At 42.7% G+C, this 14424-nt stretch overlaps 1 protein-coding gene across 2 annotated transcripts; it reads left to right on the forward strand.

The window, feature by feature from the left end:
* Window positions 1-1204: 1204 nt before the first annotated feature.
* Window positions 1205-11572, forward strand: LOC115382460 (annexin A4-like). 2 transcript variants are annotated; one of them, XM_030084188.1, is made up of 15 exons: window positions 1205-1445; window positions 1518-1584; window positions 1660-1771; window positions 2852-2901; window positions 3761-3848; window positions 4837-4931; window positions 5419-5532; window positions 7047-7137; window positions 7882-7961; window positions 8175-8231; window positions 9773-9866; window positions 10415-10510; window positions 10763-10821; window positions 11130-11252; window positions 11363-11572. In XM_030084188.1, exons 3-15 carry the CDS (start codon window positions 1669-1671, stop codon window positions 11417-11419), a joined length of 1107 nt encoding a protein of 368 aa, XP_029940048.1. In that variant the 5' UTR covers window positions 1205-1445; window positions 1518-1584; window positions 1660-1668; the 3' UTR covers window positions 11420-11572. The 2 variants fall into 2 exon arrangements, with proteins under 2 accessions (XP_029940048.1, XP_029940049.1); XM_030084189.1 differs by lacking the exon at window positions 1660-1771 and having other exon boundaries at window positions 1206-1445.
* Window positions 11573-14424: the final 2852 nt, after the last annotated feature.

Raw genomic sequence — 14424 nt, forward strand, 5'->3', positions numbered from 1 at the left:
TGGCCAGAGTCGTCCAGCTGTCCGCCACTCCTCATCCTCCCGTGACACCGACCAGCTGAGAGGGTACCAGCCTCCCGTGACGCGGAGGACTCCTTCTACTCACCCGCCTCCATCTGTTTTTAAAAGTGTTGTTATTAAAGGCTGTCAGGCCCGTTAGATCTGTAAAGAGCATCATTCCCGTTTCTCACCGCGCTCGCACAGCAGACCCATGCCGAGCCCGGCCGGACTTAGTCCTTCCCTCACCGGCCTCCCTTCGCGGTCAGATAATGCGGAGTGTTGAGGCGAATGATGAAGCTGTGGTGGCACCATGAGACTCTGGCGTCTCTGAAGAGCAACAATCCCTCACCGCGCTTGCGCCGCATGGCTGTGCAGAGCGTGGCTGCGGCCTCTTCTCCTTCGACGCGGCCGCTCCGTCAGGGGTCCCCTGCCGCTGTCTAATGCAGAGCTCCCGAGGCCGCCCGGGTCACTGTGACGGCAGTCACACATCCCGCCATTTCTAAAGAGCACAGTCCTCCTCATCATGAGCCCAGCGTTGGTCCCCCCACTTCCACGACAGCCAGGAAGGTCCCTTGCCATCATGGACCGCGGGACAAAAAAGGCCGCTAGGGTCGCAGTGACGGCGGTCTCACGCCACGAGTCCTCTAAAAAGTGCAGTTTCTGCCCGCACGCCGCATCCTCACGAGAGGTCGCGCCCAGCACCGGCTCCCCCACTTCTGCACCGGCCTGTCCTCCTGGGGAAGCCCCTCGCCGCCATGTGACGCGGGGCATCAGGGCTGCCAGTGCCGCTGTGTGTGCAGCCGGGCACCCCGACTGCATTGAGGGGTATTATTCTGTCCACCGCGCTACACCCACTTCGTTGGGGTGAGCGGAGCGCCGCTGTGAGCTGGGCCCACCCGCCTCTACAACGGCCGGTCACCTGTTACGGACCCCCGCCGCCAGCAGTCGCAACATGTTTCACTCCATTGTGTCTGTCTCAAAAACCTTCCCAGAGTCACTTCTGAATAAACAATAGCTCGCCCTCACAAAAAAGTAAGTATGCTGTTCGAAATGACTAAGGAAATGCGGTAAATGGGCCAATTTTCCAAATTTTCCAAAATGTTGAAGTATCCCTTTAAATGCTGTTTGTGGTATAAATAAAAATGTTTGACGCACTCAAATATAGGTGGAGATAAAATATGAGCATTTGGCTTCTCCAGATCGCATCAGTGGTGTAAGTTGATCCTGACAGGCAGGAAACAAGTTTGAGTGCAACCTCACTTGTGTACCTTGTAATTACCGCCGCCAAGGAGGTTATGTAATCACTTCGGCTTGTTGGTTTGGTAGTGGTGCACAGGCGTGCACTCTCACATGCAATTTCAAGTTGTGAAATTGTTTGTAGGCGCCGCTGTCGTTAATATTGAGCGTCTTCCTTCCTGTTCTCTCCCGAGCATCAGCGCACCTGTTTGGTGAGTATGGGTTTCTGCGTTTCCACCCTAAATTTAATAATATTTTGGGATCTAACACAGTTATCTGTGTAGATCCCTGCATCGTGTGGCATTTCATTCGCCACTGCGGATCCGGTGAGATTTGCCCTAGAGGTTCTGGGTAAGTCCAATATACCTCTTCATCTTAACTAATCAAATTAAGCTCTAAAACTAAATTCCAATTATAACATTTTAGGGTCGCAGCATGGGTCGCAGAGGCGGGCGTTTTCTTCCACGTGACTGGTTTTGGTTGCTGCCATTTGGGCTTCCTCCGTTATGCTGCTGCTGCTGCTGCTGTTTTCTTTTTAGTAGGCCACATTTAAAGGCCGTTCATTGTTAAAACAATTTCCATTTTGTAATTTTATTTTAATTGAATGAATGAGTGTGTGAGTGGAAGTGCACGTTTTAAATGGAAACTGTTTGTATTGTAAATGAATGGTAAACTTAAATAAAGCAAAGTCTATTCTGATAATTCTGTTCCGGTCCATCAGTCCAATGAATCTGCGGCCTTGATAACTTTGGGGACGCTGGTTTGCACCAGCTTGTAAATATGAAAGTCTCCAATTTTAGTAATTCTATAGTGTTATTTAAAGTAATTGTAATTTATTGTGAAAACAAAACCACTCGACTTGGCCACAGTTTGTTGGTTGGTTTGTTAGCAACATTACGGAAAAAGTTATGGACTGATTGCAATGAAACTTTGTGGAAAGGTGGGTCTTGGGCTGACTTATCCATTAAATTTTGGTGATGATCCGGATCACTGTCTGGATTCAGGAATTTTTTTAAAGGATTCTTTATCATTGAGAGATAGGGCAGTCTTTGACACAGTTGGGCATAACTCAACAATAAATGACAAGGGGGCTTAGCAAAAAATTACAGCGTAAGTTCTTCAGTGACTCTATTATCAGCTGCTGATCCAGATCACGGAAGTATTCCGGATACCAGGATCCAGAACAGACAGAAATAGGGGGATTCCAGAGTGTCTTTCACTGTGAGGCAACACATTGAGATGTGAACATGCAACAAACGGCTTTCTCCCATACATTGTTTGTGTTGGGGAGAAATAAAATGTTTTTTATTATATATAGTGTTCTTACTGTTGTTGGTGACTGATTTGAGCTGTGGCGGAGGTCTGCGCTCTCTGAGTGCCAAATTCTAGTCACAGGTGTGGCACAACAAACAGGAATGCATTAAGATTAAGAACTGCACAGACTTGGAACATGAGGGAGCCTATAATCACATGTAAAACACTTTTAAAAGATGAGGCATGAATGTGGTGAATGTTGCTCAAACTGCAAACTTGTAACAGTTTGCTGTCTCTGTGGGTTCCTTTATTCTTACATCAGACTTTATGCCACTGACATAATTATTCATTTGTTCTTTTCCAGTTTTTGGAATTTCCAGTTTGGAAACCGACACTCCTTTTACAATGGCAGCAGTGAGTATTTTCTCCCACAGAGAGCACAACATGTAAGCGGCTTTTATTTCCATAACCAGCAACATTCTCTCCATTGGAGGATGTCAGTAGGTTAGATCATCCTGTGAAGATGAAAGACTTCATCGTGATATGAACTTCTGATCAAAATGTTCAGATCTTACACTTTGTCAGTTTAATCTGTAAAAATGTGCTAATGGAATACATGTAAAGCTATCTGGTCCCCATAATTTGAGGTCAGTTGAAAGTGCCTGACCTGTAGACAATATTCAATTCAGCTTTATTTATGCAACAAAAAACACAACACAGTCATTTCTAGGCATTTTTACAGAGAAACCCCAACAGTTCCACATGATCAAGTAAGTAAAAAGTCCATTTTAAAAGGAAGAAACCTTTGCAGAACCAGGCTCAGAGGTGGTGGCTTTCTGCTATTCCGGTTGTGGTGAGGGAACAGAAAGAGAGAAAAGGGATGGGGCGGGTGGATTGATTCTCTGAATCAACTCAGCACTGCTCCGCTCGCTGCAGGTGGATCAATACAGGAGGCTTCAGATGGTGAACCTCTGGAATCAGAGAGAGAGAGAAGAAAGACAATGGACACATAGTAGCAAAGCATAGTATATAGTAGTATAATACAGCAGCTTTACTAAGAAAATGGTCCATGAAGGCCTGAACCAGCCCTAAATGGAAGCTTTAATAAATAGGTGTTAAGCCCAGCCTTGAAAGTAGAGACTGTTTCCTTTGCCTTCTGTTGTACTTTCAGTATGTTCTCCTAGGGCAATGCTTCACTAACAGCTCTTTAAGATATGATGGGGCCTGAAAGAAGGGAAGAAGAAACTAAAGTGGCCCTGCTCTTCTTGATCAGATTGGAAACCGTGGAACAGTGACCGAGGCGTCCGGTTTTGATGCCCAGGCCGATGCCCAGAAGCTGCAGGAGGCCATGAAAGGAGCCGGTGAGTGAGACGGCCACGCTGTCACTTCAGAAACCATCAGGAGTATTCAGTAATGTCACTATGTTAAACATAATGTAAACTTGATCTGAATTGGTTGAGATGGCTGCCATGCCAGCAACAACAAACAGCTGTGTGTGAAAATCATAACGAGAGTTTCAGCCAAATTTTTTCAATTGTTTCATGATGTGTTTCCCTTGAAGACCTGAAACCGGTTTGACTGTCTCTACACTACAATTCTCTACAATTTCATTTAGGAGACGCTTTTGTCCTCGTACAACGACGTACAACACAAAAAACAAATTAAAACATAAGAAAGACTGCTCTAACTTGAGTTTTTTTTATATGAGAAAGATATTCTGTTGTCTTTTAAAGTCAGTAAAATAAACCCCATCATAAGCTTCACAGATAAGAAAATCAGTTGGAACGAAAAAAAAAAAAAAACTTTACAAATTGATATATAACTTATAGCTTAGAAATAATTTAAATGGTATAAAATTGTACTTGATATCCATTGATGACTATGTAATCTTGTTACCAGACTACTACGGCCCTACAAAATAATGTGTCATTTGCAAACCCATGAGCCAGCCTAAATGTGACTTACTGAATGCACTGGAAACATGTCTGAACACTCCTGTATTGCCTCTCATGTTGCTTTGACGCCCACAGTGCTGAAGATCAAATGAGACGTCACTTTTAATCCTGTTTTCCCAGTTTTAATCAGATTGTCACAAACCAGTTAGGTTCGCTGACAGTGAGTAGGAAACACTTTCAAATGCACAGTGTGAGAAGAAACTATTATTCTTTTATCATAGGAGATGGAAACTGTTACAACTGTTTTTTTTCTCTCTCTCGCTGATTATCACAAATCTACTATATTGTTGGTTAAGAAAAACTGAGGAAGAAATCCTGAATTGACCGAATCATCATTGGTTTATTGAAGAGTAAAGACACACCGTGGTAATAAATATTACTGTATTTCTTTCAGGCACCAATGCGGCCGCTATCATCGAGGTCCTGGCCCACCGTACTATTGCCCAGAGGCAACGCATCAAGGAGGCCTACAAGCAAACAGTGGGGAAGGTGAGACATTTCAAGCAGCAGTTCTCACACACCAAACAGCTGTTGGACTATCTCAGCAGCAGCGGATGTGTCTCCGGACATCTTGCTTCACTCCAGTGAATTCACATAGCGCTGATGAAATCAACAGAATGATTATCAGCTCGCCGTATGTCTAAATGGAGATCAATAAAGTTATCTAAAACGCTCACTGAGGGAGTGGCAGAAAAGTGAGGATTGTGAGAGGAGTCCTGGCAGGCAGACAGAGTGAGTCACTCTGCTCATGGCGACACCCATATCTGGTCACATTGGCAAGTTTAGGAGCAGCTTCTCTTTTCCAGGAACCACACCGTCTAGTGGAGGAACTGAAGTCACGTCTTATGAAACATTATTCCCTTCATCTAAATTCACTGTCAGATAATCCCTGTTCAATACGTGAAATCATTAAAGTGAATTAAAGTGAGTGAGCGAGTGCTTGTTTTTACTTTTGTTTTTTCTTCATCATGTGCAGGACCTGGCTGATGATCTGTCCTCTGAGCTGAGTGGGAACTTCAGAGATGTCGTTCTGGGTCTGCTGATGCTCGCTCCTGTGTACGACGCCAATGAGCTGAGGAACGCCATGAAGGTCAGGTTTTTCTCATGCACTTGTTCTGTTGGTGAAGGCCATTTCCTCATATTCCAAGTTTTTGTTATTGTGCTTGAATGACATAACAAGACCAACGCCTACAATTAAAACAAAACAGTGATGTTCAACCATGATAAGTCAGAGTTGACTAAAACAAACAAATATTAATAGGTACATGTGACAGCTCTCGGCCTGTTAGGTGTGGGTGCACCAGCATGATCACACCATCCGGGTTCAGTTTCTCAGTCCTTTTATTCCGTTCATGAATGAAACTCAAACATTCACCAGGGAGTCCTTCACAGGTCACCCTCCAGATGAAAACACACCCGGAGAGCTCCTCCAGGATTCCCTCCGGTCAAAACCCAAAACCCCTGTAATCATTACTTTAATAATCAAGTCTCTGTGAGGCTCAGAAAATCCAACTTCTCCTTAGTGAAGAGGATGAAGTTGGATGAAGAAAAAAAAAAAAAAGGATGATGTTCAGGATGTACGCCTTGTTTACGATGGACTGCGCATGAAGTGAAGGAATGTGAGCGCCCCCAGCTGGGAAGTCCGGTCCGAGATATTCCAGAACGGAGGCGATGCACGGGCCGCGTTCTGATCTGACCCGCAAGTCTGGAACCAGCCTCAAGCACCGCTCCTTCACTAGGTATCCAAAATCCAACCTGGGTGAAGAGAGCCTTGGTGAACATCCACAGGATCACCACTTCCTCATCTGGACCTGAAGACCAGCTCTGGATCCCCATTTCTTCTCCTGCTCTGTCACTTGGCAAGCAGCAGTATCTCCGTTTGTGATGTGATGAAGTTTTGGATTATTGTTTTGATTGCAGACCCACTAAGTGTTTCATTTCTTTCCCCTTGTAGCGGCTGGTGACCTGGTGGTGGCATCCTTCCATCTCGTTTGCTGTGTTCCTGGTGGTGGGGTTACTTCACTGAGTGTGTTTGCCACGTATGAATGGTGATTTGACTTGATTCTTTTGGGGTTTTTTTTTCTTTCTTTTTTTTTGGTGGATCCCTCCCCTGCAGCAGCTTGTGTCCGTCCACGAGGTCTCAGCCAGAGTAAAACTAAACTTTTCCCCCAACTGTTGAGTTTTAATGCATGTATGTTATTTCTTTAATATCTGCTTATTTGATAAAAGCTGTATTTGTTCCTTTTGGAACCATATCTCATGGAACCTGTGTGTCTTTTGGTTTAATTTAATTCCTTGGGTGAAATTCCCAGGGTGCCGTTGTTGTGCTCATTAATACATTCTCCAATAATAATTCATCTCTTCCTTTCCACATGTAGGAATTTGTAAAAATTATGTATGACTGTTCTGCTTTGCATATCACGTAGCTGTTATAATGTTGTAATGTAACACTGTCTCACTGTAAGACACTTGACACTACAGAGCTTTGATGCATCCCAGATGCGTTCTGGGTCCTCTATAGAAATCCATCTCTGCCTATTGGCCAGTGCACCTAATTAATGCTTCAAAATGAAATTTCACTTGCGGCGCTCTAATTCATTGCAGGGACCTGGTGCAGACGAGGCCTGTCTGATTGACATACTCGCCTCAAAGTCAAACACTGAGGTGAAAACCATCATCTTGGCCTACAAGAAAGGTAACTTTATCATTTGTACGAATCGGATTTCTGCCCTCAGGTCGTTGTATATGTCAGCGTGCTGGGGCCTATGAGTCGTTTATGATACATGGTATTATGTAGCAATGACTTAAGCTTTTGTTGTTTGTTAGTGGGTGCAATCGCCCATTATCAGAAAACAGTGGATGCTGTAAATTATTCAGTCATTGCTGCTGTCTATGGGGCAGCTCATTATTCAGGTATTTGTTTCTGTTTGGTTAACTATTTCTTCAGTGTTTTTTTTAAATGGCTTTGTTTTTTTCATATAAATTATGATGCATTTCTGTGTTGCGTGACATTGTACAGATTTGATTGATTTGATACACATCATTAAAGTCCCTCTCCAGTGCTCTTTTGTAGATACTTGTAAGCATTCTCAAGAGTGTTTCAATTGTGATCATGGTGTTTTTAGCCAAAATCGCAAAACTTGTGCCATTTTTCCAGGCCTCTGTATCTGCAAAGCTCCAGAGCTTAATAACAAATTGCCTCTGGGTTTTGGGTGGAGCTGCTCCACACCCTCCCCCATATGCAGCAGACCTTGTGAGGTGCGAGCTCATGGCCCGCCCAGTGGAATTTGTACAACTTGAAAAAAGATATTTTTGTATCTGTGTCCCAAAAGCAGAAACTCAGCACAGATTGCACCAATAGCTTAATGTGGATGTCGGCTATCAATTTGTCGAGGCACAATATGTGCGATTTGAAATTATTTACATTTTTTTGTTTCAGAATATGGGGAGGACCTGGAGGAAGCTGTTACTGGAGAAACACCTGGAATGTTTCAGAGGGTTTTGGTCTCTTTACTCTCGGTGAGCAAACCTAAACACACAACCGCTCCCAGCTCAGGCCAGGGTGAATACTGTTAGACCTCAGTTGGAAACTGAAATTATTTGAATAACTGCAGAAAGTCGTCAAGAACGTAACACAAAGTAACGCATTAGTATTGTATTTTTGAGCTTTACCTGTCCTGTCTTCCATCATACATGCTGTCTTTTAAGCTGCTCCATTTCCTCTGTTTGCAGGCTGCCCGGGATGAGAGCGACAGAGTGGACGAGGCCCAGGTTGTCCAAGATGCCAAGGTAACATTTCACAGGTTTTAGGATGAAAAGCGAATCCCCCCCCCCCCCCCCCCCCCCCCCAATCATTACCAGTGTGACTCTATGGGCTCTGTTTTGGTAGAATAGGCACAAGTGCGGCGCACCTGCCCTGTGCCTTGCCAACGGGGTGTTTCAAGCAAGGCGAGGTCTCGCGCAGTGCGGCGCACCCACATATCCGTTCCTCCCACCGCCGCAGGTGACAAAGGAGGAGAGAGACAAGACTGGGTTTAACCCAACCAGTGTAATCCTGACCAGTCAAAACCTTTAAATGTGCTGCAGTGAAGAGCACCGCTACATTAAAGCAACACTAAGGAACTTTCAGTTTTGGTTGATTTTGGCGGCGCCAGTGGACAAAAGCGGTAGTGTTTTGCCTGACCGAATACTACAGTTCCCATGAGGCCTAGCGCGTGGGGTAGTAAAATGCTGCTCCCGGTGGCATGCTGTCGGACTGAACTCGCCTACATTTGTTTCCAGTGGCTGTGAGAAGGATTGATAGCAACGAAGTAATGAATCTAATGATGGCTAAACAATGTTATATCATGATGTGACGCATGCGGTAAAACAGTCCGCACATTTGGAGTTTTTTAGTGTGCAGGGTTCCTACCACCCTCCCCACAGTTGCTTAGTCCAAGTGAAAGCAATACTGACGCCCTCAGGCCGTGACAGAGGGGTCATTCAGCTAGTTGTAAGTCGATGTATCATCACAAAAGATATTAAAATGTTTTATTAAGGTTGAAAAGTTCCTTAGTGTCACTTTAAAAAGATTGAATACTTTTTATTTACTCTGTTTTGCCGTGAATGATGTGCTGCTCTGCCACGGCCCACTGACAGAGATGAATTCAGCTCATTTCTGTGCTTTCTTTGTGCTTTTGCACAATTCTGGTTAAGAGTTATGATGCACATAAATAAAAAACTATCTGTCTTTTACCTTGAAAGACCACTCTAAATAGATTACTTATTGAATCAGACTCAGAAACAGAAAAACAATATAATGTAAACTGTAGTATTAAATGATAATAAACCAACAATGCATATGCTTCGTTTTGTATAAATAATCTGCAACAAAAGAGCAGATAAACAGCTTGGAGAGCCAAAAAACTATTACATAAAATGCAGCCACCCTGCATTTAGAGGCTAAATAAAAACCTCAAAGTTATAGGACAGACAGGTTTCACTCTATGTGCATCATAACTTTCAAACAGAAATGCGCAAAAGCACAACACTTGAGGGAAGTGGAACCAGGGGGCGTGGTGCCCCGCTGTCCTCCCAGCATCCCCCCCCCCCCCCCCCCCCCCCCCCCCCCCCCCCCCCGCCCCCGCTCAACAAATGTCGGGACCGCTCGAAAAACACGCTCCCAAGGGGCGCTCGTCTCGGGCTCGCCTAGGGCGCCTCTGAAGCCCGGGCCGGCCCTGATCTCGGCGCAAGCTGAGTTGACCTGTGTAAACCAAATGAGCAATTTGGCTTTGCCCGTGCATATTGCTTCATCATTACCAGTGTTGTTCACACTGTGTCTGTGCTTGTAGGAAATCTACGAGGCTGGGGAGGCCGAATGGGCTACAGATGAGGATAAATTTCTCTCTGTGCTTTGCGGAAGGAACCAACACCATCTTCTGAAAGGTAATCTCATGACTTCCTTAAATTGATCATGTCAGAATGCAGGAAATGCTAAAATGGACTAGACTTATATAGCGCTTTTCCTCTGGATGAACACAACCCAAAGCACTTTACACTGCATTATCACATCTACCCATTCACACTCGCACACCAGTGGAGGCGGCTGCCATGCAAGGCGCTCGGTCCACCCACTGAGGGCAATTCAGGGTTCAGTGTCTTGCCCAAGGACACTTCGACATGCAGACAGGGGGAGACAGGAATCGAACTGACAACGATTGCAAGACAACTGCTTTCCCTACTGAACCACAACCTGCTTGTGTAAAACGTTATATAAAATTAAATCAAACATTATTTAAAACACACTTTTCACATTAAACATGTCATGTTGTCAATGTTATGTGATGACGATTCATCCCATTTCAACAAACCGCTCACCAAGTTCCTGTGCTGTATGAACTATACTGACCCCTTGTGGCCTTTTTTAATGAAAACACTCAGAGGAACACCGTTCCTTCAAGTCTCCTAAACTAACAATTTTTGTCTTCCTCCAGTGTTTGTGGCGTATCAGAAGATTTCTGGAAGAGACATAGAGGAGAGCATCGAGAGAGAGATGTCTGGCCCTCTGGCGAGCGTCTTTCTGGCCATAGGTCTGTCTCTTCAGTGATGCACTGACTTCCTGGTGCTGGAGATGTCACCAAAACCTCCAAAAAAAAAAAAAAGAAAGAAAGAAAGAAAAGAAAAAAGCCAGTCCACAGAAGGCCTCTGTAATGAAATGCAGCTAAATCCCACCTTTTACTTTTCTTCGATGTGAATTTAGAATAAGGCTGCTATTATAAACCAGTTGTGTTTATCGTGCAAACATGCATTTTATGACCTTGGATTTGTTTTCTGCATTTCAGTGAAATGCCTGAGGAACAAGTCAGCCTTCTTTGCTGCGCGGTTATACAAATCAATGACGGTAAATATGAAAAATGCAAATACAATATTGTAGAGCCAATGAACCGGAGTGAAAGGTGGTGTGTTCAGCAATGAACTCCAAACTTTATTCTCCATTGAACAACCAGAAAGCATAAATGAATGGGAGACACACCAAAAATCCTTTCGGGCAGAAACCACGTTCTCTCTAAAGATAAATATTCCTCCAACCCCACAGTCCATGGGGGAATTATGAACCAACTGATCATCACAATGTGGAGGTTAGGTTTTTTTTTTTTTAACATTTACACACATAGCAAATGCCTTTTCTCCCATTCTCTTTCTCTGCAGGGGCCTGGCGTCACAGATTCTGTCCTCATCAGAACAGTGGTCTCCAGAGCTGAGATTGACATGCTGGATATTAAAGCTCAATTTCAAAGGATGTACGGAAAGTCTCTGTCCTCCTTCATCAAGGTGAGGCATGGAAGGCTCAGAGTCAGCAAAGCCTTTTCAATATATCAACTGTGGTAACAATAACTAAAGTTGATATTTTACTATAGGTCTTTTTGTTTGTCACTTCTTAGGCAGACACATCTGGTGACTACCGCCAAATCCTTCTGGAACTGTGTGGAGGCGAGTGAAGGGAAAAGACACAATGACGTCCCTTTAACTCTTTATTTTACAAAAAAGGTCTGAGCTTTTTCTTGTAACTTTTTCCCTCTGTGTCTCTCACATGTCACAGCCTTGTTTTAACATTTGTAAAACCAATTAAACCAAAGACCAGTGACCTTTTACACTTCTGTGTTTTTTCTATTGATTCTGTGTTAAGGATTAATTAATGGTATGAGAGAGAAATACATCCTTCCCACGTCTTTAAAAACAGAAAAGATGGATGTTATTGACCTCCAGCTCCCGCTCTTGTCACAGTCCAACTATTTCATGGCAGTTTTTATCAGGAATCCAATTAGTTTGATTGGAAGCTGTTCCTCATTTGTTGACTCAGCCTTGTATCATTTCACTCAATTACATTAACAGGATGCTCGCTTGATTTGGGAGGCAGTAAAGAGTGCACTAATCAAGTGAAAGAGCTCCTCGTTCAGCTCGTGCCACGTTACAGATCCATGTCAGAGCAACGAGACTGGAAAGACACGCGAGGCTTTGACTCAAGGTGACCGCTAGAGGGCACCAAAACAACTCTTATGAAGACTTAAGCGGCCACAACAACCAGCTGGTTTATCTTTTGTCTCAATAAAATATGCAGTATATATTTATTGTTACCTGTTAAGATATGCAAGCAGAACTTTTTTTGTTTCTTGTTCATTTTATAACTCATGTCCATAGCACGCAGCTGAGCAACTGCAGTCACCCGTATGAGTGGCTGGTTCTCAAGAGGGGGTAGGAGTACACAAGGGACTGCAGGGGCTAAAATAGGGAACATTTTCTTAAAATAGATGGATATAAAAATATGCAAGCTCATCAGTGAAATCCAAGATTCTCAATAACCTAAAACACAATATTTTTCATCGATTGTTACAAAGTTTAATAAATCATCAGTACAATTAAAGGTGCTGTAGGCAGGATTTTGCTAGTCAATGCTAATTTTTCTGTGTTTTCTTTGGATTAAATGTCAGAGTATCCATTGATAATCCTTTAGGAGTGTAGCATAACTACACTACCGCAAGGGCACAGAGTTTCCATCTCTCTCTGTTCTGAGCTGAAAAGGAATCTCGACAGCTCCAGGTGTCTTTGACCAATCAGAAGAGCCCATGAGGCTCTAACCGTGTTTGGTCGAGGGGCGTTTGTCACACGTTCTTGTGGGAGGGGCTTAACTTGCGTAAGGGCGTGATGTCAGAGATAACAGGACAGGATTGGCTGTTCTGGGTTTCAAATCGCCATCTTAGATGGGTCAAATCGCCATCTTGCTTAGGTAACCCTAAGCAAGATGGCGGACATGCAGAATCCTGCCTACAGCACCTTTAATTACAAACGGTTCTACTAAATTATTCATAACTTCTTTAGGCTACTTGGCTATGGAAATATCTTAATGACAAAAACAGAATGAACGTTAATACGAATGTAACTACTGTTGTGCGAATCCTGGCAGTTCAAGTACGCAATAGAAACAATCACTACCAGTCAGCCTCAAGTGCATGTCTTTGAGCTGTGTAAGGAAACTGTACAGAAACCTGTGGAAGCTCATAAAGAACACAGAAAAAAACCTCCCAGACTCAACCAAGTGTTAAACTAACCACTATACCACTCTGCAGTTTAACAACATGTGCAATAAAAATTTATGAAGAACATTGTTTGTACATTATCAGCATCAAGGCTATAGACTAATAAAATGTTGAGTAGTTTTTTTTTTTTATCTCAAGAAATACAAATTTTATTGCACTCGGTATAAATTCTTTTAAAGGCACTTACATTTGTGAATTTGTTCCACAAGGTCCATTTGAGACATAAAATGATTTATTGTTTTTTTTTTCATTGTGCACTTTAAAAACACAAGGTAATGAAAGTAAAGATTGTAAAATACCTTTAAAACTTTGACCATTTAGGCAAATCGTTCCTTTTCTTTAGATACTCATTGACAAATGAGCTGCAGTCCCGATTGGGTCTTCATGCCATTTCTTTTTATAAGTATAAAAAAATGTCATGAACATATTTCTCTTGAATTGTTCATTCAGGGTCAAGACAGAATAATTCTTCTGCAAGCTAATGAAAGAATAGTTCGCACAGCAGATGACAGCATAAACAATTTGGCATTAAAGATGCAATTCAAGTAAGATTGCACTGAAATTATTCCTGTTCGAATATTTGCACTGACCTTTGAATACAACCTCTGAATCCTGAATATGTGATTTTTTATTTGATTTATTTGGATCCCCATTAGCATGGCAATGCCAAAGCTATTCTTCCTGGGGTCCATACAACATCTTCACAATGTGTCAAAGCAGCCACATTATCTACAAAACAATCCATATACAAATTCCAAAAACAAAAACACAAAAAAATACATAACACAACAACAAACAAACAATACAAGACCGCTCCCAGGTCAGCAGAGATATACAACATTCACATATCATATCTATGTAGATCCACACATATTATGCACATTGGTCACACAAAAACTCAAATCTCTTTTGCCCTTTCATCTTACACCTAAACACCCTTGAAGCAAAAACCCCGATGTAACAATTAAAATTCAAATCAGATTTGACAGTCACCCATTCATTTACTGTTTATGCCAGGAACCATTTCTGTTGCAAAGGTGCAATTTTAAGTAATACTTGTAATTCCAGTTGACCCATATTAAGTCTCTATTATACACAGATGTTTTTTGACCAACTTCCTGAAAATTATTTTGCTGTTTTCTTGTGTAATATTTTCTGGTAGTTTATTCCATTCTTGCATAGCTCTATACATAACCATTCGTTTAACCGTATTTGTTTTTGATTTAGGTAATGTAAAATTTCCTCTGGTAGCATGTCTGGTTGCATAGCTGTGTCTAGCTGAACTAAAATATACATTTTTATACAAGATTGATGGTTTTTTTGTGATTAAAATGTTTCTAAAGAAAACCAGTAACGAATACAATAATCTTTCCTTTACCAATAACCAGTACAAACACTTGTGCATAGCT

The sequence above is a fragment of the Salarias fasciatus genome, assembly GCF_902148845.1.
Source record: "Salarias fasciatus chromosome 7 unlocalized genomic scaffold, fSalaFa1.1 super_scaffold_4, whole genome shotgun sequence".
Taxonomy (NCBI): Eukaryota; Metazoa; Chordata; class Actinopteri; order Blenniiformes; family Blenniidae; genus Salarias; species Salarias fasciatus.